Source organism: Falco cherrug, chromosome 1 (assembly GCF_023634085.1).
Source record: "Falco cherrug isolate bFalChe1 chromosome 1, bFalChe1.pri, whole genome shotgun sequence".
NCBI lineage: Eukaryota > Metazoa > Chordata > Aves > Falconiformes > Falconidae > Falco > Falco cherrug.
Window position 1 is genome coordinate 90,059,292 of NC_073697.1, and position 23,785 is coordinate 90,083,076.

General features: G+C 40.7%; 1 protein-coding gene across 11 annotated transcripts in view; it reads right to left on the reverse strand.

The window, feature by feature from the left end:
* Positions 1-23,785, reverse strand: part of DEPDC5 (DEP domain containing 5, GATOR1 subcomplex subunit) — a 47,365-nt gene that overhangs the window by 10,926 nt on the left and 12,654 nt on the right. For 4 of the 11 annotated variants that reach the window (XR_008731400.1, XM_055705088.1, XM_055705060.1 and 1 more), the window contains exons 18-35: positions 23,485-23,554; positions 22,912-22,948; positions 22,052-22,172; positions 20,795-21,018; positions 19,001-19,204; positions 18,347-18,482; positions 16,603-16,700; positions 13,151-13,216; positions 11,665-11,848; positions 10,358-10,518; positions 9,188-9,305; positions 8,851-9,018; positions 7,742-7,961; positions 6,731-6,864; positions 5,810-5,918; positions 2,934-2,996; positions 1,195-1,346; positions 346-423 (exon numbers count right to left, since the gene is read on the reverse strand). Coding sequence is in view for 10 of the 11 variants with exons in the window: in XM_055705088.1 (XP_055561063.1) it covers positions 346-423; positions 1,195-1,346; positions 2,934-2,996; positions 5,810-5,918; positions 6,731-6,864; positions 7,742-7,961; positions 8,851-9,018; positions 9,188-9,305; positions 10,358-10,518; positions 11,665-11,848; positions 13,151-13,216; positions 16,603-16,700; positions 18,347-18,482; positions 19,001-19,204; positions 20,795-21,018; positions 22,052-22,172; positions 22,912-22,948; positions 23,485-23,554 (2,343 nt within the window). In the remaining variant the exon portion in view is untranslated. The remainder of the gene's footprint in view (positions 1-345; positions 424-1,194; positions 1,347-2,933; positions 2,997-5,809; positions 5,919-6,730; positions 6,865-7,741; positions 7,962-8,850; positions 9,019-9,187; positions 9,306-10,357; positions 10,519-11,664; positions 11,849-13,150; positions 13,217-16,602; positions 16,701-18,346; positions 18,483-19,000; positions 19,205-20,794; positions 21,019-22,051; positions 22,173-22,911; positions 22,949-23,484; positions 23,555-23,785) is intronic. The other 7 variants (XM_055705082.1, XM_055705066.1, XM_055705073.1 and 4 more) reach the window with 7 other exon arrangements.

The following is a 23,785-nucleotide window of genomic DNA, read 5'->3' on the forward strand; positions in this document are numbered from 1 at the left end:
AGGGGGATAAAGACATAGGACAAGAAACTCACAATGCCCCCAGAGTGACATATCACTAGTTTCTGATAACAAGATGAAGAGCTAACATTGACAGCACTTCAGTGTCTTACAGAGAATTCTTGCGTTAGATAAGATTCTGGGATTCTAATAATTGAAGTCCGCAGTGATACTTGTATCTCAATTTCTATAAAATTCCTCGTTGGAGAGATTAGAAGTGAGTAACAATAGGATGATTAAAACTATTCCAAAGTTGACATGGGGCTCTCCCTTTGAGTGACTCTATGCCTCATGTCCTCTTACAAAATGTCTAGACAGATGTTAAGCATATTTATATCAAAAACTTACGTGGGGTGTTTCATGGCTTCGAGAATCTCTATCAAGGTGGAGGAAGAAGTCAGCGTGCTTGCCAAACACTGCTGAGAGCTGGGAAGTAAACAGAAGCATGTTCAAAAATCAAGGAAGCTGCCAGATATGTTCAAAAATGTACATTTAAGAAAAATGCTCTCTCTTCTCTTCCCAGCAGTGAATTTGCCACATTTATTTCCTTTTTCATCTCAGGAAGGACAACTAAAAGCATAAGACCTGTATTTTCCCCCTGAGGTCATTGCTATATTGACCCAATATACACTACACTACATACAGCCATCCTCAGGAGAAATTGAGAGCAAACATTTTGAGGTTGGCTTTTTTTTTTTTTTACTGTAACATACAACTGCAGGAAACCGGTGCTAATACAGTTTATTTTTAATGTTGCTTCCTCCCCGTGTCTCGCCTCCAGGTTAGAACCTCTTGGATTTCATCAACCTACTGCATCCAGTTAGACCCGCAGGGCCCCCTTTGCTATAACAGACAGAAGACAGATGTCAATTCAAAGCCTGTTTTTCTGCTAACAGACTTCAGAAATGGAATTTCATCGTTCTTCATTTCTTGAAGAATGAAGCTCTTTTTGTGGGTGGGGAAATTGGGCCTTGTGTTCATTAAATTCTGGAAAACTGGGTTGCAAGCCTTATTTTACTACCACTCTTTCTGCATGTGGAAATGCTGCAGTAAAGTCTTGTGACAAGTGCTTTCTAGTGCTGACAGACACAGCACATCTCGTTCTCAGGTTTCTGTTTTAAGTGCCGATTCCTTGACACCAGAAAGGGGAATGTAACTGAGCAGAACTGCAGCATAGCACTGCTGTGCTTTTCTTACCCGCCCTCTGCAGCACCAGCTGTGGTATATCCTTGGTCTACAACATTCTGGGAACTTCCCAAGGTCTGCATGTTGCCCCGATCAGGTAACTGCCCCGTGTTTATCAATGTGTTGCTGTCTGAGGTTGCAGGAACTGACTGATCTATAGAGACCTGCAAGGAGTAAACAGCAACATCTTTATGAAATTTGTGATGTAAGCTCTTTCCCATTTTCTCTCCTCCCTGCATCATCAGTATTTCAGCTCAAGTTAGTTAATAAGCAATACCATAAGCAAGCAGAAGCATATGCAGAAAGGATAAATACAGTTTTACTTTTGCCATCACTACAGAGCTATTGACAAATGCGAAATTCAGACCCCAGTAAAAGATGAGGATCACCAACTCAGCAACAACTGTGTTGAGAGAACTACGGACAAACCAGTCCCAACCTGACATTTTCAAACCTGAGTAAATAACTGTGATTACAAACATGTAATGGACAGAACGGGACATTTAATTGCTATGGGAAAGTAGTAAGCAGTTAGAAAAAAAGTGTTTTAACTAACTCTCAGACAAAAATACGTAAACGTATCACATGGAATTCAAGTTTCATAACGCACAAAATCAGCTCATCTTCCTTCCTTTCTTAGGGTAGTACCAGGAGGCTGGTTGGCACCCACCCACACCTATGTCACCAAGACAACAAGAACACTTTCCTCCCGCAGGAACACTTGCACTATTCTAACGGTAGACTGAATAGTTCACAAAAATTTACATAAAATCATTTCAGAAAGAACATTAATGCTGAAGGATTCAGCAAAGTACAGGCTGCAATTGCCATCTGTCATTAACACGTATGGTTTAGGAAAAGCACATTATATAAAAGCTAGAGAGGTGGGGGAGAGGAACACGTACAGCAGAGTAACTCTGGTTAAAAGCTGGTGTAAATACGAGGACCGATCTGCCACGATGAATCCACATCACACACAGAGCTAAAAATCACAAAGCTGGTAGTTTGACTTAGATCTGACAGCCAGACCAGAGTCCTTTTATTTATGCCATTTCTCACATCCCAGAGATCTCTCAGTCCGCAATGGCAGGTGTCCCTTTTTGGGCAGCCAAGAACAGCAGATGCTCCAACATGGAATCCACAGTCCCCACAGCCAGCTAAATCCACTCTCCCTCCCTCAGAGCTCACTTCAGCTAGCAGCATTTTCTAAGGACACACTGTGTTACTACTAACCCCTAACTGCTGTTAAGTTTACACACTACTTCTGTCACAATGACTCTTTTACACAAAGATGACAACAATATTTTCAGCCCTTAGCTGTTTAAGAACCCAAGGACACAATTTGACTTGGATCTCCCCAGAATCACCTGTCAGTCAAATACTACAGAAGAAATTTAGCCAAGAATGAGATGAGTAAGCTGTTGCCATTTTGTTTAGCAAGGGAAGATGGAAAATGACTACTTCTGCAACACAAAAAGAGAAGCTTCAGTAGCTGACAAGACGGTACTGCAAGGACAGTCAGGCTAGTGAACATGGACATCCAAAGCACATCACACACATTGAGTGGTGGAAGAAAATAGTTTCATCCACCACTGCCAGCCACTTTGTCCTGTTAATGCTGTGCACCTCCTTCCCAACAAGCAGATCTGGAAACTAACACTGGTTACCCACATGGCAAGCTCACAAAAACAAACGATCTCTATCACCTCAGCCCAAAAGCCAGAGATGACAAGACCCCACTCAAAACTAACCTGTGAGTAGAAGGTTGAAGCTGTACGTGGGCTGCGAACAAAATCCATAAAGAAGGACCCATCCTGAAGGCATTAGAGAAAGTAGGCCCATTAATGGCAACAGGAACAAGGAGTTGAAGAAAAGCAAATACAAGGTTGTGCAAGTATGAAATGACCACAGAGAGAAAGTATGAGAAGAATGTAAATCCCAAACAGACCCAGAATGTCAGATGCCACAGAATGCTGCAGAATGCACATCGGGAGTTACTTGCACACATACCTTTACTTTCTCTCTCTGTAAGAAGACATTGCTCTTAGCACAGATGCTTTTCTGAAGTTTTGAAAACCACACTGATCAGAAGCCAAATGAAACTACAGCCTTCCCTCCACGCTTCAGAGGAGAAAGACTTGAGCTCTAAAGTGTGTGGGTTTCATGCAAAGCTGAATAGTGATACAGAAACCTGTAGAACTGCATGTGTAATGACGAATATCCAAAGGAACACAGCTTTTTTCCTAGTCTGTCAGTCATGCAAATGACAAAGAGGGAGAGGCAAAGAAGCTCTTTTCAGGAAGCACACTCTTCCTCTCAAATGCAGGTCTGATACGGTGCAAAGGAAAGGGAAGAAAAATTCATCACAAAGATCCTTCCAACATTGTGTTTAATACTTCATGCATAATTAAACAGATACTGCCTGTGCTATGTTATGTTCCCCACCTACTTGCAAACCCTGGGTGAATTTATCCCCAGCTGCTGTTCAAAGCTGTGTCAAGATTCTCTTATCACATGAGACAATGCAGTGGAACTCAATTAGATTTTCATTCCGTATTTGCAGTTCTTTATCCTGCTCCCTAGGCAAAATATTTTGTCTAGCCTGCAGTTAAGATGATGCTTACCCTGGTATGTACATATTAAACACCTTCTGGAAAGAATCAACACCAGGGTTATATGGCTGACAATTTACGCAGTGCAGAAGCAGAGCCAAGCATGTCGTATCCATACGGGCAAAGACTTCCCAAACAGATTATGCATCAAGCTAACTCACTGTGTTAAAATCACACTGTATTGCCCCGTAACTGGCTGAAGTGACTTCTCAGTTCTACTCTAAAACAGAGTAAAGGTGGAGCCAGTGGCTCATTTAAGTTTTGGAGTAACTCCAGCACTGAATAGCATCCTAGAAAAGCACTTGCTCCTTTGGCTGCTGACAACACACACAGCTGTGACAATTTGTCAGTACTTTGGCTGCAAGTCTCTGGACAGCCAACAGACATACCCATGCTGCTGAGCCCTAAATGGGTTGTGTTGTCATGGAAACACAAGGCACACATTTGCTGATGTTTTCAAGTGAGCACAAAGTTGCTCAATAAGGCTATCTGTCCACCAGCACCTTTCCAACAAGCTGTGAGCCATCAACTTGGAGATCACAATCACTCCTTTTCCAGTCCCTATGCGTAAATACTTATAAGAGTGTTTACTACTATAGTGTGAAAGGCTTTGAACATAACACATTCTTCCACCTTCTCCAGTTAGCCCTCCAGAGAGGCTTTTGAATATCCTTACCTTTAAAATTACACAAGATTGTATTTGCTTATTAGCATTTGCTGGTAGCACCAAGTCTGCTACTTTGTTTCCAACACACCTGTGTGCCACTGCAAAGGAAGCCAGTTTGGCCTTTTTCCCTGTGCTGTGCAGAACAACCCCACACAACATTCTTCTATCCTGTGTCCTACCTGGAATTTTCACCAGTTTTACTGGTAGGAAGTGATATTGACAATTTCTGTATTTAAAGAGGGAAGTTTGATGAAGCTGATTTTAGTAGAGGAGAATGCAAAGCCTGAAGTTTGCAAACATGCCTCAAGTCAGTTTCTGCACCTATTTTTTCCAAGCCTAGCAGGACTGCTCCAGAATCTCATCTGCATTTTGTGAACACCCTCATTCTACAAATAAGTATCTATTAAGATGACTGCAGTTAATCTATCACTTCAACTAGCAATATCCAGGTCTCCAGAGTAAAACAACAATTCTCCCTGATGGTGGCAGAAAAGGGCGGATGTCAGAACACTAGATGCTAAGAAAAAAAATACAGAAAGAGATAGTTAAGTTGATAGCGGGGAATCTGAGAACTTTTTCTTTGCAATACTTCAACTGTTGAACCCAAAGAGAGGTCACACATAAGTGTTAATATCTTTGTTCACTTCCTTGTTATTTCTACTGAAAGACCTTCATACCAGAATACAGAAAAATAATCAAATATTTCTGGTTGGACTTGGAGGTGTAGTTTCCGCTCTCCTGGCACTCACAGGACAGTTAACAGGAAGCCTGAGGGATAGCAGTCTTTTCTTTAAGTGCCCAAAGGGAGCTCCAGGAAGACAGTTTTCTCCAACCTGGAGTCCAGCCAGTGAAGGAACGACATCTAAATCACTACTCGGGAACACATCCTCTCCTCTAAGCAGATGCAAGTGACTCGAGTTCCTGCCGTTAAAATTCCACTGAAGCATCACACAGTCACTGTCTAGAGCTGGATTTTGCTCTTAAAGACAGCCTTCACATAGGTGCAGATAGCACTGTACTATTACATCTAAAAACCAAACCTTGACTGAAACAAAGTGTACTACCGAAAAAGGAAACGGTACCACTTAAATGAGCAAAACACACCACAACAGCATCCCAGGGATTCCATCTCATTGTCACAGTGTTAAAGAATTAAAGGATGGTTGTTCCCCAACCTCTTCTTATGCCCTTGCTCACAAAGGCTTAAGGACATCCCCAGTACAGACCTAGTCCTTGCTGGATTGGAATAAAATGTGGTATGATGTAGCCATGTGCCTGGAGAAACAATCTTCTATTATTTGAGAAATTCTTGTGTAAAAACAGTAGCTAAAGACCAGAAAGTCTTTACCTTACGAGGGCTGTCCATATAGGTGGGTGTGATAGCAATGCTCCCGCTCTCCGAAGGCTGTCCAGAGCTCTTCCCAGAAAGCACTGCTGCTTGCTGCTCCCCCAGCGTCCTAAAACAAAAGGAAGCTTCCACCTGAAGGCAACTGTTGCAGAGGGGTACTCCTCTAATTTCAGACATTTGCTTTCCCACACTGAAGCACAGAGTCAATCCAATGTTCTGCAAGTACTTTTTGCCCCATATAAACAATATGGACCCTTGAACTTAACTCAGTTTTATTATGCGTGTGTAATACTACCTTATCATTAAAAATACTTAATTTTTTTTGTATTTAACAGCAACAATGTTTACATTGTGTTTACAGCATATCTGGTATTAGTACTCTGAGTTTCTTTGAACCACTGCAGATCAATACTGAAACAAAAACTCAGAAGTTTCACAGGTATTTTAATTAGACATTATCAGTGAAAACAAGCTATTTTGTTTAGACTGTATTTGTTACCCAATGTTCATATTGAGGCCACCTAACTAGTGTGCTGTACTTGTGTACACTTACGTCCCAGTGAAGCTCTTATGTGAATGCAGTAATACTGGAAAACCACAAACAGATGACAAATCTGATGTGTAGTAGACTGAGATGATAGTTAAAAAGATGCTCCTTCTAAATTACTGGACATTCACTTCCCTAGTTTCCATGTTCCTTTCTAGTCTTTGGTAATCATTCTATTAATAGAAACTTAACAGGGAAGTCACTGTAAAAGCCCAGTATTTCCCCAGCCTGGCCACAAGGACACTAAAGAAGCAGGATCCCACAGCTCTCTTTTTTTAAGGCAAAGTTCCCCAAATCTGCTTTAGCCAGGCCAGGTAGAATAGGTAGGAAGGACGTTCTAGTGCTCTTCACACAGCCTAGTTGTAGGGACTCACTTCTGACTGGCTTCCATCTGCAGCAGAGCTGAGAGTGCTGAGGTTCCTTTCTTTCCAATGGGAGGCCCAGACTGCTCCAGAGAGTGGGTGGGAATTGGACCAGCAATCTGCAAGCCTTTCATGGCAGACCCTTTCTAACAAAGAAAAAATGAAAGCACAGGCTTGGTCAAGCTAGGCTTAACTAGTAAGCAAGAACACACCACCTCATGTCAGCAGGGCTTTATTAGGTACACTTTAAAAAGGGAGTTAAACCATAGGTACATAAGAAATGGAGCAGCCTAGCGTCTTGTGTGGACTCTATTCTCAAAATAAAATGGATGTTTTTCTGGAAAAGGCGGATTTTCTCTGAAATAAATTATCCCATTCAGTGTGTGAATTGGAAGAGCATTTGATACACACTAACGAGTTGCTCATCACCTTCTTGAAACTACCATTCACCAGGAATTCACTCATATGGTTCTCTTTTCACAATCCTTTTCCTGAAGTCTGCAGCACACAACCACCCCAGCTAGAAGTCACCAGTTTAACTACCTCACAGATGCCTTTTCATCAAATATCGGCACCACAAGGTGCAGGCTAACCGTATCTACAGCACAAAGCAATGAACATTTGCAAAGAGGTAACATCAGGCTTATGGTAAGAGAAGACCAGCTGAGGAAACCAGCTGAGCACCACCAGGCTAAGGCACGGCTACACTATGCAGAAGAGCTTGGCTTCCCACCCAGTGACCTAACTGTTCTGATTCTGGTTCCAGCCACAGCAGCATGGGATAGCCATTCCAGGTAAACGTGAGTAGCTCAAGAATAGCAAGGTGTTAATACAGCCATACTATTTGAAATCTGAAATAGTACATTGGTCAGCACTGTGCTTTTTGTATGGATTACCCACACACACACACATATATCCCCCCAACTTGCTTGAGATTGCCTCAGGGTCTCTCTGCTAATGCTTCATTAGATGGTTCAGATAAAACTCAAACTCAGCTTCTCACCCAACTAAAAGCTGACTCACTCGAATCATTCGATCAGATCTATGACGTCGACGAATGCGGTTCAAACCCTCCACAAAGCGAATGAATCCATCTAGAAGCTGCCACTCCTCCTCATCAGAACGGGGCTTGTCACCATACACATCACAGTGCACTTCTCCTTCCATGATGCGCTTTGTGGCACTGATGCAGGCAGGCAGAAGTAGAAAGCGAGTCCTCCAAAACTTCAGGGACTCAATAAGACTGAAGGAATGTGGGAAAAAAAGACAAGAGTTCAGCAGTTTCCTATGAAGGATTTTAGAGTAATTAAAATACGTATCTATCTGCTGTAAATTTCACCGAGTATAGTGAAAATCTCGTTCTGCTATCCTTGAGTAAGAAAGAACAGATATGCAAAGGAATGGTCAGCAATATGAGTATCACTGGGAAGGATTAAAACACTGACATGCAGAGGAGAAAACAAGGCTATCTTCAGAGTAATCGTGCCATAGATACATATTTTCTTTTCTGTAAAAGATAGATTACAAAAGCTTTTTCTCTAAAAATAAGCAAAGAAAAAAGGAATTGCAAAGGTACACATTAGAGAAGGAGGTATTTTGATTGAGACCTCAAAAGAAACAAAGATAGACTGGTTTTGCTGAGAGAAGATACAAAAAAAGGCTATTGATAGTAGTGTAGATATTCCATATTGCTAACAAGAAGCCCTGCTCTACAAAGCTTAGGACTAGGACTACAGTCAAACTAAGCCTAGGACTCAAGCAAGCCTCCGACAGATCCAACTAAATGGAAGTTGAGTCAGATCCAGAAATGAGTAGGCTGCCAAGAAAACCATCTGTGTGGTACAAAATGCCATCATATTCCTTCACATTTGTAGCAGCAGAAAAAAACCCCAACAATTCAAGCTGAATTTTATGATCAAGACTTTGTATCAAAGACCAGATAATGCAACAGCAACACACAGTAAGACTCCTACGTGGCAACAGCTGCTAGCACCATACAAGTGAAAGCAGGGCAGTTACTCCCCCTGGAGTACCGAGTATTTGTGGGTTGAACTTGTTGCAGAAATTTCAGGTCAAAAAGGAAAAGAGGCAATTAGGACACAGAACAGTCTGGATGGAAAAGAGGATCTCACCTAAAATCCTCAGAGCCAGCAGAGCAGATATACTGATCCAAGTAATTCCACTTGTACTCTTCTAATCTCTCATGGGAGAACTCTACCCAGCAAGAGACAAATTCAGAGTCAGAGTGTGAGGGGCACAAGCTGTAAGTGTAGTTTATCTGAGCAGATTCATATGGATACCTAAAAGAGAAAACACAAACTTTAATCTCAGCATCATCAATAGCAGTGCTTCTCTTTCTTAAAGAGAAAGGAGGTTCTGCAGTATGCTCTTTCAAGCATGTACAGGCAGCTGGAAAAGCATGTTCATCTGAACATGGATAGCAAACTGCTCAGCCAGAGAGATACTCACTTTGGCAGATATCGAGTCACAGTAATTATTTTGTCTTTTAATGTTACTTTGTGGAAAGTACGGCCCATACTCAGCCAGTACTGATCTTCCTCCTCAGGTCGATTTCTTGATACAAGACCTAATTGTAAAAAGAAAAACACCGTCCCTTTCAGTTTACTGCAATAGTCAGAACTTTGTCAACAAGCTACCTATAGAACCAGACTCCAGAACTGGGCTTCTGAACTCAAGATAAACTAAAAGCCATATTTCAGACCACCTTTTTTAAGAAACATATGCACAGTAAGCCATTTGTTCTTACAGTTAGGATTTGCTAGTATCACAACTGAAGAAGGAGGGCATTCACAATTCATACACCAACATAGACCTTCTCTAATCAGGACAACTAGAGAACAGACAATATGAAGTGCTGAGAAACTGGTGGATATGATGGTGAAGCTGGGCTCCACTTCCTCTCCATGCCTCATTCCTGGAACTAACCACTTAAGCTTGGCACTTTACCAAAGGAGCCTTGCTGCTCATTCCCAAGCCAGCGAGTAACAACCATACCCTATTCATGTGTATTCCTTTGAATACACGAATAATGAACATTGCATCATGCTGACTTCTCTAGAGAAAATCCAGAAAAAAAGCCCTAAGTCAAACATTAAGTCAGCTTCTCTCAAAGGAATACTATACCCTCTTAACCCACTCCAGTCCTCTGGAGCTAAACTAGGTTTAGCTGACTCAAGGCTTCAGGACAATGAAGCTTTGCCTGTCTACCTGGGACTATCACAGCTATTTTAGAGTTAGGGAGCTGCTTCTAGAGACATACATTTGGGAGCTTTGGGTCTGCCTTCTTCTAGAGATGTGCCTGCCCTGCAGTTACCCTGTGAATTGTGTTTAACATGTATTCACCCAAATGACACTCAAGCCATCTTTCATTTGGGTTGATCATCATGAATATGAGGCCAGTTTCTTTTTACTGTTCAAAAATCCTGCACCTGTCCCTTCATGGTGCAGCTGAGTTGTTTCTGCTGTCCCAGATCAGGCTCCCCTCCAGCAAAGATTTTTGTCTAACAACAAAACAACCAAAAGGCTTCAATAAGCATCTGTGCCCAATTCATAGAGGTTACGGGATTAGCAGAAGGAGAAAAAGACAAAAGACTAAATTGTCAATACAAAGTCACTCACCTCGACTGTAAAGGGGACTGCTGCTGAGTGGGGGTTGCACGGTTGTAGCTGGTTTCTGTGGTTTGGATTGCACAATAATTTGATAGCCTTGCATGAGACGCTGACAAATAAACTCCTCAAACACCTGTTGGGCTGTCATCTGCACTCCTTCCTCATCTCTCCTGAACACAAAGGTTAAAGAGACTAGAATAAGGAAGCTGACCACACACCTATTCTTAGCTCTGCACTTCCTAACTGAGGATTTATGCCTGCACTGGGCTCTGTGCAAGTGAAGCCCTCTGCCTGTGAAAACCAACCTGCAGGAACAGGAGAGAAAAACAGGTACCTTTCTATTTTAAACAGGTGAGATTAGCTGGCTGGCAATACTTACTAATGCCTTTGAAAGCAGTTTTGCAACTAGTAACATATTTGCTTACAACAGTTGTTAAACTTCCAATAAATTCACTAACGATCACTTTTACAGCATTTTGCAGAGATTCTCAGCAGAGCTCAGAACTGCAAGTGTGCAGGCAATGCTCCACCCTCTGCTACAGTAGGAAGTCTAGAGCAGAGAGAGATTAGAAGACACATCACTATGGCATCTTATTCCAGCTACCACTGCTCTGAACTTTGCCTTCCTGCTATAAAGGGACATTTGACATTTCTTATAAGTGTTTCTTCATGAATCCTGCTGTTTCTTATGAATTTTAATCACCTTGACTAATATTTTGGTTTGTTCCCATAAAGCAGCAACACGAACAGGTCTTTCTGATGTCTTACAAGTTGTGGAAAGTTTGAAAAATGTTTAAGATAAGACAGCTGCCGAAAAAAACCCAAACCAATCCTATTGGAGAATAGTTACCAGAAACCTCCAGGACAAGCCAAGAAGTTCTATTTATCCCACTAACACTGTTTTCCACCAAGATTCTTGAAACTAAATATCCCTGAAAGTGAGGATAAGCATCTTAAACACTGCACATACATGTGCATTTGCTCATTTAGTGTTTCCATAATACTTCCTGGAAAAGAGATTAACAAAGATGATAGCTTGAGGTTGATTTTTTTTGACTGAAACACAACAGAATAAGTAAAGAGAAGTAAAATTTTGAAAGCAAACAATAAAATCTACAGAACACAATACTGTCAGTTGGTAACATCAGAAAAGGTGCAAAGTTACCACTGAAAAGAGAAAACTCTGAGTATTCGGATGCTATGTTAGCCATTCGTCTTTCTCTTGTACAGTCTCCAAAGTGTTCCTCTTCCATCAGCTGCGCCTTAAGCACTTTGATTCAATGCAAGTTACTTTACAGAGAAGGTGCTGGCCAAACCTGTCAATGTCAGCTTCTGGGAGGAGATCATAGCAACCCTCAGTGTAATCATTCTGCAGACTCTGACGGTCGGGGAAGTAGTCCGTTGTAAGAGGGAGACATGCCGGAGTAGTGAGAGATTTCCAGTCCACTCCAACTGTACAACAGAAGCCTGGCACTACGGGGGGAGCAGACAGCGTCAGAACTGCCTCGTTGTATCATTGGGGGAGCAGACAATGGGGGCATATATGGTCACCCATGAAAAAATAGGGTGCAGAGGAAGATGAAAGAAAAGTGTGAAGAGGAAAGTTAGAAAGAATGAGGGACAAAAACAGAGTTGGCATAAAGTCAACAGGGACAAAAAGGGGGTGGAATGGGAAGGGAAAAGGAAAGTAGGATGGGAAGAAGGGAGGGAGAGAAAGAGACAGAGTTTGTTAAACAATGCAGTGCACATGCTAATTCAATCCCATCATGCAAATGGCATTCAAAGTTAATACATTTAATTTTCTCTTGATTGAAAGCTAAAGCTGACATAGCCACCGCTCTTCCAAAATTACAGCATGTTAGGTGCCATTACTCATTATTAATAAAACAGATCAACATTCCAATTCCGCACAAGAAAACCAGACCAGCTTTGCGTCCTAGACAACTGCAGGAGGAGCTGGGGATAACGACAGAAAGAATGACAGACCAGCCTCTTTCTGGAATAGTACAACAGCAGAGAAGGGAGTATTTCTACAGTTATAAAAACAGAAGACAGATCCAGAGGGGTGGGAAGACCAGAAAAATCGTAACTTGGAAAGCAATCCTTCCCCACACCCTTTCCTAGAGTTATGTTGCAGTTCTGAGATTACAGAGATCTAAAACTAGACATTAAAAAGCAAAAGCTAACTAAACTACATCAAATCATCAATTCACTACTGCACTACACTCTAACCTGCCTCAAACGATCTATATCAAGGCACTTGGCCAACTACTAATTCTTAACTTCTTGTCATAGAGATCTTAGAAGGTTAATGGCAGGAACACTGCACAAAAAAGTAATACAGGACAGACTGCTACAGAGAAAATATTTTTTTAAGCAGTCATACACTTGTTTTTCTATTAGATATTTCTCAGCAAATGGTACCAAATTCAGGAACTGACTGTACTACTTCTGCTTCAATTAGCTGGTGCCAAGCAAACCTTTCATACAGAGAGGCAGGTAAGAGTTCAGCAGCTTCAGCATTTTGCATAACAATGCCTGGTAGGGACTGAATTTCTCAGGTGTAATACAACAACCAGTTTTCACATATTCTTAGAGACACAGAACTGCAATCACAGCGAGACACACAGTACAGGGAGATCCTGCAAATTACTGCAAGGCAAAATAAAACCCTGCCAAAAGCCAAGTAGGCACCTTAGTTTCTTGCCTACCACATCCTGATGACTCTCTATAGGAAGATGCCCTTTCCCTTCCTATCTTCCCACCTATTCGAAGTCTTTTCCAAACCTTTCTCCTGCTTACTTGGATCTGGAGAGTTAGAGACAGAATCTTCCAAGGAGTCCTTGTTCTGAGTTTTGAGGTTCACCCCTACAAGGAAGAAATATGTATTTTAAGGAATTATACACTTCACTTTCATTGCAAATAAAAATAAACCAAATGCATGCAAATGTATTAAAACTATGGCATTCCTCTCCTTGGACAGAACTCAGGGTTCTGCACAGCTGAAAAATACACAAAGCCAACTAATGAGAGGAGGAAAAAAAAAGACAAAAAAAAGACACCTTGGATGAAATTCGAACATCTCATCAGAAGCGTTCAGTAGCTAAAACACAAGCAAAACCAACCTCCCTAAAATAGCAAAACTTATCTTGAAAAGTAGATGCCATAAAGAAAGCAAATAAAAAAAGAAGCGCCACTTGTAATCATTCAGCTTGTTAATCTCAAGGTCTCAGCAGTGAAGTACTTTTTAAATACATTCAGTATCCAAAACCAGAAACTTTTTTTATTGTTTTTTTTCATTTTATGAACAAGGTATAAGTTAAGAGGAAAAATTTCATAAAACACAGGAGTATCAAGAAAGGAAATTACAACAGACTTTCACCTGGTAGGGCAAGAGAACCCATATATAAGGTTCTAATTATGTAAGACTCTGAAGAATAAGTAATTTATGAAAATCTTAACATAGATCTACTCCAATGCCAACATTCTTCGGCATAAACTACCAGTACACATTTCACGTCTCCGCCAGGGGGTAGGGAGGAAACAAAACAAACAGTTGATCTTTCTGATTTGACAAATACAAACTCCCTTTTTATTCCTTGCCAGGCTAAAAATTTGAAAAGTATTAATTAAGCCTTCAGGGCCCCTAAGTAGGTCCAATGTATAATTACAAACTGTTTAAAACTACCATGTTCTGAAAAGGTAGCAACTTCCATTATGTTTCAACCTCTATGATATACCTTGGTCCATATTTCACTATGAAAGAATATTAAGGAAGTTTTTATTCATCGTGAAAAGAGATAAAATGACAGCTATTGAGGACATACTCAGTTTTTGAGCAAAATTCAGTTTATTCAGTTTATACTAACCTAAGTCTAATAAGGGACTTAAGACCAACAAAAATTTATATTTAAGTTTTGATTAGGACTTAAAACACTGATCTGTCTGCCAAATGGACTTGTTCCAAGCAGCCTATTAACCTGGAAAACAGACATTAAAACTACAGTTCAGTGAACACTAAGCCAACATGATGCTATGGTACCGCTTGACCAATTCTTCCTAGTCCCCATTTCATATCTGTCTGCTGTATTTGCATCAATATTTGTGCAGTTACAGAGAAACAATTAATACAAGAAAGAAAAACCTCAGTTACTCTTCATTTGGATCAGCTCCCTGAGCTGGTTCACCATGTAGCTGTATAAACAGCTGTTGTGGCACAGGGGAGGAAGAGAGCAGCTAGGGAGACAAGAAAAATTGCTGGCTTAAAAGACATTGATCAAACTACAAATTTCAAGGAGCCTCCAAACATTTAAAAGGAGCCACTTTTACAAAACTAGCTTATCTACATTATCCAGCAAGTTGATATCAATATCATAGCTGTTACTCTAAATAGCATTTACTAACAGAAAGGATAATTATCTGCTTCTATGATGATGCCAGCAAACCAGTGGAGGAGCTGGCTCAGATCAGGCATTCCTCTTTCACCAACTCTGCTGATGCCATCTGCCATCTTGTTAGGGAATTGCAACAAGATTTATTTGCTCTGAACTACCATCTACCATCTGCTGGACAATACAGACAACATACTGAATGTCAATGTAAATAGATGGGGTAATTCTTCACTGTGAAGCCCATGTTGCAGCAAAACATGCTGTGGGCAGCAGAGGAGAACCTGACTCACTGAGCAATCATATTTTTACAAATTAAAAAAAAAAAAAACAAAACAAAACCCAAACTGTTTAATTTCATAGGTGACTCAAACCACAAGGGAGAAGCGTAAGTCAAATCACTGAGTGGCAGCTACAGATGGCTGAGGGCATTTAGTCAGGGAAGGTGCTCATAACGACTTTCACAAAGACAGACACAGATTAACTTCCACCACATACACGATTAATATCCAATCAGCAGACACAAAAGACTTCTATAAAATGCAAGCGTGTTTATTGCCAGGATATGCTCTGCATCTATGTTGTGCAAATTGCATCCAGCAGTTGAAATGCAGTTTAGCAATTGCAAGAATAAACAAAGTCTATCTGGAAGGCAGAAAGAAAAAAGGGTAAAGCAAGGAAATGAAATGTATTCAGATGAAATTCACAGAAGGAAACAACAGAACAAAATCACTTTTAATGCAACTATGTGAATACAAGACAAGAGAGACACAAGAAAATAAGTCAGCTAACTTCTTTATGGCTCTTCAAAGTATGAGCATAGGGGAAAATGTAATTGGTTTTATCCAATTTAATTCAGAAGGACCAATTTTTTTTTTAAATCTTTGAACTGGTTTTGAAAAAAGAACGTAAGTCTTGAATGCTGTAGTCTGAAAGATCAAATTTGTTTTCCATGTGCCTATCTAAAAAGCACATCCATAAAGTCAGAAGGTAGGCTGCAAAAAACCAGACAACAGCAGAATATTCAGCGTGGCACATTGTTCCACTTACAGGATTCAAAAGAAATGTTGAGAATTTCCACTAATTCAGGTGTCTGGGTAAGGTAAGAGAGACAGCACTAATCTTCAACTGAAAGTACAGACGTGTCTTCTCTCAAAAATGTGATGAAGTATTTTGGGCTGTGTGAATAACATTTAGTATAAACACTGCCATGTTCAAAGTGCTTAAAATCTGGAGAAAGTGCATTTGTAGATAATTACAAGGAATGCTAGAAAACACTGAATCCCAGAACCTGCCATGCAAAACGAACCTGCTTTTTTACAGCTTCTCTCAAAACCTAGATACAACCAAACTCTTTCCATCAGCTTGTATATGTAAAATAAATATATTCAAACAAGTTCCTTAATCCAAAGAATGACACCTTAAGGCAACTCCACCCAGAAAAAAAAGAGTTCTGAACAATACCAGTGCATGTGTAGTTACTTTTTGTGTCTGGGCATCAGTGCTTTGTTGTTATAGAACTAAGCAACTCCCTGAGAGCTTATCATATATAAAAAGTGAGCATCTTAGTACAGTAAAGTTTACAAGACTTACCTAGAAAAGTAGACACGCTAAAAAAAATCCACAAAACCAAAACCCTGCACCCTAAAAAACAAGCCAATACAAAAAGCTACCAGACACCAAGAAGTCCAAGTAAGAGCATTAACAGATCACTCTAAGCTGAAAATTGTTTTTCCATTATTGATTCTTTCTACTTTGTCATGCCTGGTCCACCCACCTTCCATGACTTCTGGCTCTACTACTTTGTCACTGCTAATAAGAATGGGCCTTCTCTCCCAACTCCATGCTCTATCATTGCTTTGTTACCTGCACCATTGCTGCCAGCCAGACCGTTAGAGTACTCTTCTGTTCCACTGAAGCTCAGGAAAGAGGCACTGTCACCTGGATGCCGAGAACTGATATGTCTGGAGAAAAATAAAATAGCCTGTATTATACAAGCTTTCCTACTCATGACATTGCTTGCTTTTAACAAGCTGATATAAGAAATAAGTAATCAGCCTGCCGTCTCAGCTGAGCCAGTGGTGAAACCTTGCTATTTATGATGTTTGCAGAGATGGTAACAGACAAAAAAGCAGCACAGAGAAGGCTGTAACAATATTCCGGATCTGTCCATGTTCTTTGCCTCTAACAACAGCCAATGCATCACCTTTGCAGGACAGTGGAGCTCCAGCTATTCGTATACCTCCCAGGAGAGAAACAAAACTTAGCTAGTTATTTACAGATCTGATTTCATGGTCTATAAAACCAATATTCCAGACTGAGAAAATTGCTTTGGATGAGTACATCATCTAAAGAGACAACAAAGAGATTCAGAAAAAGAATTATCAGGAATATGACACATGAGATTGGCGTTAATGACAAGACGCTTCAGCACACTAGGATGTACTTAGGAAGTAATAAAAAGGCAAATTTTTTTTAATAGAATTAGGGAACAAAATTAAAATTATGCAACAGAAAGAGATTAGAGTATTCTAAAGGACAATACAAAGTATAAGATAGGATAACAACTTCCCTATAAAAGGAAAGAAAAAAAAAAAAAGAAGCATGAAAGAATAATTAGGCAGTGCAATTTCCTGAAGGACTGCTTGAACATAGCAGGAAAAAAAACCCTGAAAATTAAAAAGGCAGAGGATACAGCAGTGTCCTCACTCAACCTGGACATCCAGAAATATAACATTAATTTCTACAAGCATGCAAGAGGAAAGAGACACATAGCAGGAAAGATACCGAAGTCAATGATTAAAAGCTACCAAATGGTTTTGGTAAACAACATGTAAAAATGAGTGAAAAACATGGACAGAATGTTGTTAATAAAAGCATAATCAGATAAACAGGTAAGAGAGTATCTGGAAACTGGAGAACAACTGTGTAGCTTGGAAAATGGCCTAGGTGAAGTGAACAATCTCATTTATCTCACTGTAAAAACAGCCTCCCTACAGCCATGCCAAACCCTGTAACATTGGCATCTTTTTCACTTCTCAGAGCCAACAATCAATATAGGCTCCCAACACTGACCAAAGTTTGGTTTTTAAAAGAAAACTAGTTTATGAACACAGGTACTTTCATTTGCAATCCATCCCCAATGTTTATCATGGCTACATTTCTCACCAGCCTGGAGAAAACAGGACTGAATGGATAGCACTGAAATTGCTCAGCAGTTTCTGCAAGGCAAAGCTGTGCCCTGTGCTAAAAAATGTTCTATTCTGGGATGAAGGGCACAGCTACTGGGATAATAAGAATAAAGGCACAGGCTCTTATAAGGCAATTTTTAACAGTTCCATGAATGATGCACTGTATCGCCTGTGCACTGCAAACTCTGTGATAAACTACCACCTTCCCAAAATTAGGGGAGGTAAAAAACCATCACCAGCCTTGCCAGAAGAGCTTTATATCTCAAAATAAAGGTATATACTGCATATGTGGCACTGGCACAACATATTACTAAGTTTAAAGATCACAACCTGTAACTGCCTTACTGTAACACAGATAAAATTTTAAGGAAAAGGGATGTTCACGCAAAGTCTACACAGATTCATCCTAAGGACCTCACCTGCCAGTTGCCTCATGGTAAGCCAGCTCCAGCAGCTCAGCAGAGGAATGTGTCAAATCCTGCTGCCCATTGCCCTGCATTTCTGCCATATTCTGACGGGTTTGATGATGGATCTGGATAGCTTCTCCTGACGGACCTAAACAGTTACAGTTTGATCATTAATCACCACATCTGCATTGATTACTCAGTTGCCTGTGCCCTCCTTTTGTCAACAACACATGCAACGCTAACTAATGGAAGTTAAGAAATCATATTTACAAAATTTTCAAAGACTTGAACCTCTGGCATCTTCTCTGAAGCCAGTGAAGCAGAATATTCTTTCAAATGTTTTGGAGGGCCTGCTTACAAGGCACTAAGGAAATGTGAGAACAGTTCAAGCATCTGAAAGTCAACTCAGATTATAGTTATGATTCACTTCAACAGCCTCCATCTTCTACAAGATTGTTCCACAATACCTTATGCTGCAAGCTTGCCAATAGATGGTAACATCTTTGAAAAAAGGATCTCTGATTTATCAAGCCTATGCGCTTAGTTCAGCATCTTTAACAGTGCAGAGTACTTCAAGATGCCAGAGTTGACATTGACTCTCTTGTTGTGTTAACGCTTGGACAAGGAAAAAGTACAGCAATCTAATATGCTATGAAACAGACTTACCCACAGGAAAAGTGTGCATCCAGCGCCTCCTGTTAGATGTAAGTTTCATGGGCATGCGGGATGGGGCAAACGGGTTTATCAGTGCTCGCTGGGGTGTATATCCCCCAGGCCGAACATGCAGCATGGATTCTGCACTGCCAACATGGAACCTCCCAGGGGCACTGGAGTCACGTTGCTGAGACTCCAGCATGTTCTCAAGGACATCTAGAAAACACAACTTAAAGTCAGCATGAGATCACACAGAAGCCAAGCAAAAGAGAATGAACTGCTTAGGGATATAAAGATTCCCCAGGGTAAGTGGAAATAAGGAGAGCTGAGGAGTAGGCAGGAAGAGAAGCTGAAAGCAATTTCAATCCTGTCTGCAAGTTACAACGTAAACCAGAATCCAGACAAGAAAGAGTATTATTTCATCTGCCATTACAGCGCTGCTGCATACTGTGTCACTTTATACTAAATGAAGCCATAAAGAAACCACTTGCTAAGTCAACTATGAAGAATTACTCAGAGCTTTGAGAATTCCTGAGAAATCAAGACTGACACACCAGAAACTTCAGGATGAGTACAAAGACACAGCAGAAGCCACAACTGAGCAACATAGCCTTTTTTTGTAACATTCAGATTTGACCACTGAAATAAGGGATTACTCCCAGAAGTTATAGGACATTATCTCAGCAAGCTACTAGTTAGGTGTTACTATTCAATGTAGAACAGAAGTGCAGTTATTTAGAAACAGGAGAAATATACCAGATGACTAAGTAGCAGTTACTCTGTTCAGCAAATGGAAATCCCAAAGAGAAGGAAGGGTCTCATTTGCCACTCTATATTGCCGACTAGAACATGTGAAAAACCTCAGTTACTCTGACTCTTCTCTCCTCACCAGTCCTACTCCACATGCATCCCCATCCAGTTGTACACCTTCAGCTGGGTCACAAGAATATCCTTCAAACCAAAGGAGTAATAGAAATAAAAAATAATAATAATAATAATAATAAATGTGTGTATTAACTGACAGCAGGGGAAAACATGAAAGCTAAAAGTAATGTGAAGTATACTGTGTGATGGCAGTTCCACAGCAGTAAATCCAGTTCCTGTAACAGGATAAATATGGTATCAGTTGTCATACAGCATGACATGAAAAAAAAAACACTGAAGAGCCTTCAAGGATAGAATTCTACAGATCAAGCAGTGATAGGAGGAATACAATTTACTTAGAAATTAGTTGAGTTTGTGGAAGATACCACATACTGTCTTAAGAACAAAATTAAATTGGTAGGAAAAAAAGGAGACTGCCAGCACTGCTAACATCAAGCTAGTTCAGTAGTACATTGTCAAAAGGAAGGGTCCAGAAAGTGACTCTCAGTGACAACAAATCCCCACAGAGAGAAGTTATAAGCAGGGTTCCCCAGGGCTCACGACTAAGGCTAACTCTCATTTGACAGATTATAGGTGACCTGGATAATAAAGTTACTCGTGTACGCCCACATTTGCAGGTAGGCACAGGAGAACAGTCAAATATTAAAGAAGGCAATAGACAAGGGAAAAAAGCAAATCAGTGTCAGGACACTTGTATTTAGGACAAGCCAATTAAAAAAAGAAAAAAAGCAATGGAATTGGACAAGGATAAAGAAGGGAGAACGCACACTCAGCCACAGCTGGAGCTGTGGAAAAGATGTACCATGAATGCTAATATAAGCACCATCTTCCCTGTTCTGGCCAGCAGCGGCCAACACAAACTTCCATCTTCTCTCTCCCCTCTCACCACCTAAGGTACTTTCCCATCTGCCTTAGGCTGACCTCTGGTGCTGGTATAGCCCAAAGAGCTGCTGACTTCACACTGGTGCAGATGAGGCCGTGGGATCATCAGGATGTTGGAGATCTTGCCCAGTGAGCTGTCATCAGAAGCCTGGCTCCTCACCTCCTCTGGGGGCAGCGTGCGGCTCTGCAGGGAAGGGCTGCATGACACATCATAGGAACTAGAGCTCTTTCGGGTACGACTTTCTCTCTCTCTCACAGACCTGCTGAAAACAAACAGATATGTCCAGTGATATGAAAAAGAGATTAATTCCTGGGTTATCAAGGGGCTTGAACAGACCCAAGCCATGTAAGAAACTCAATACCCAGCAGGTGAACTCAAGAAGAGGACTACAAGGAAGCTATTGCTATTTTTTGACTATGTGGGTGCTACATACTTTTGTGCATCATAAATGCTTCCAGCATAAGGGCTGTGAAAAAAGCATGCTTGACTACGCAATTCTACAGACACCACACCAAGCTGGTAATACAGACGTGGTCTAGAAGATACTAGACCTGAGCCTACAGTGCTAGGAACGCAGCTATAGGGAAACTACTTGGAATTATTAACTACATTAAACTGTACTGCCATTTTCCAGCATGGATTGCTATAGGCTGCTCATATTAACAAGTTAAGTCCACAGGCACAGCTTCCTCAGATTTAGGCAATACTGCTGAAAGAAGGGAAGCAAAAAAATACTTCAAAACAAGTTCATCAATCCCATATTCCTGAAAAATCACTGACATTTATAAGTTTTTCAATGAACTTGGCCAAGACCTGAGAATAATTAGCCTTTCTTCTCAGATGAAAGGCTGTGGAATATTTGAGAACCTGTACTCAGCTCATCTGTTTCTTCTTTCATTCACAAAGGCATCATTTTCAGGGAAGATTCTCACTATACCGCTCTACATTGATGCACTGCTTAGTAACTGGTGCTGAAATTAATGCTATTTCTACAACTCTGTGCAAGTACTTTCTTACTTAGCTTTCAAAATCTGCTAGGAACTTAGCAAGGATGACTAGCTTCATTCTACTTCAAAGAAAATCAAAGATGTAAGGAAAAAGTACACTTATGCTTCTTAGATTCCTATCTTAGAAGTAAAATACCAGACAACTAGCTATAAATACAGATAAAGCTTTTTGTTCAATTGTAAGCATGTAGTTCTTAATTCTCCTTACATTTCTCAAAGCACTTTATGCATCAAGAAATGCACCGTAACATGGCTACTCTAGAACTAGCACACTCATAAGCCTCTTACCTGAAAGTGGTACAGCGCTGGGCTCTGGATGGGCCTGGCAGTCTGAACACCTGAGCATCATAGCCATCATAATCTACCTGGATAGGCAGGGCATTCTCAGCATCTTTTGGAGCCCCTAATGCTGAAATAAAAATCATATAGCACTGGAACCTCTTTCAAGAACGTTCAGGATCTGCAAGCTGGAAGTATCCAATGCTCACCACTAAGAAAAGCATCTATTCCAACAGAAATCACACACAGAAGTCTCATGAGCAGAACAGCTGGAGCAGCTGAATTATCAAAGTTAATGCCTCTGAATCAGGGTTGCTGAGACCTTAATATTTTTCCCCCATATATCCAAAACATTAAATTAATAATCAACAAATTAATCCTTGGATGAACAGATGCCTTGAGTTCCCTCATGAGAGAACTGCACATTTTAAAGCATCTTTGAAAGAATGGACTGCCTTATTTACAGATTGTACACCCTCCTGAAATGAGGTAGTATGAGAAGAATGCAGGCTTCTCCCACTGTAATTCTGTGGCCATACCACTGACAACATCCCAAGCCAGTGAATGCCCTCCTGTCCCACTCCCATGAACAGCACCGCTAGCACACCAGCTTGATACCATCTACTCCTCTGGCCAGGTGACAAGCAGCCAGGACAAACTCACCCCTCCGTATTAGTTATTTGCCAAGAAGACAATCAACACAGGCACATTAACTCCTGGATAACAACTACATCATTTTGATGGTTTTCTGCAATTGTCCTTTTCCGCATCTTATCAATAGTGTTGTTCCTGAAATGTCATGGTCTTATCACAGCTGGGTTTTTGTTTGGGAGTCAGTGGGACAGATCATTCAGAAAAGAATTACTCACAGGCATCTCGGTTATTTTTTGCTTTCTCAGTCAGCGGCTGCAAGGTCCAACAAAGGAAGCATGAAGTAACCAAAAAAACAAACAAACAAACAAAAAAAAGAGCAAGAGAAAAGACAGAGAGGAGGGAGACAGTCAGTATGTTCTAAGGAAATATCAAATATCCCCCAGTACAATCTAGCATCAGACTGAAAGCTTATCCTGCTGACTCAGCAATGCAGCCAGACCACTTCAGAAGTATTAAATACTGATACTCGGTCACAAACCTGCGTAAAAAACCACAGGTTTGCCAACAGCTTTCTTCCTCTCCATGGAGTTCTTAATTACAGAACAAAACTCCTTATTTTTATAGTGGTTAAAACTTTTCTCACCTGGTTTCATCCTAGATGGAAAGACCTACAAACTAATCCCTCATTCATAATCCCCAAAATAATAATTACAGCTTTGCTTCCACTGTCTTTTAATGTGGAAACTTAGTTACAGCTTCAGTACTTGCTAGAAAGATTCTGATGCTTGGCTGAGAAAAGGTATCTGACAAGCTAGTAAGAAGAAAAGCTAAATCAGAAAGATACCTACTTTCCTTCCTGCTAGCTTGATCCGTGGAGTGAAGCTGTTACACAGGAGCTGGCTTTTGGATGTGTAGAAACTGAAGAAAAAAAAGAACTGAACATAGTTGATTAGCTACACAACAAACAGCCTGTGAATTTGAGCTAGCTATTAGCCAGACAAAAGGGGATACCTTTCTCTGCATAAGCCAGCATATGGAAACACTGACAAATAGTTAACTTGAAAGAAGTTACTCTTCCCTTGAAAACCAGCCTCTGATTCCCATACAGGCTCAGTCTAGACCTCCTCTTAATGTGCTTGCACCTGCATT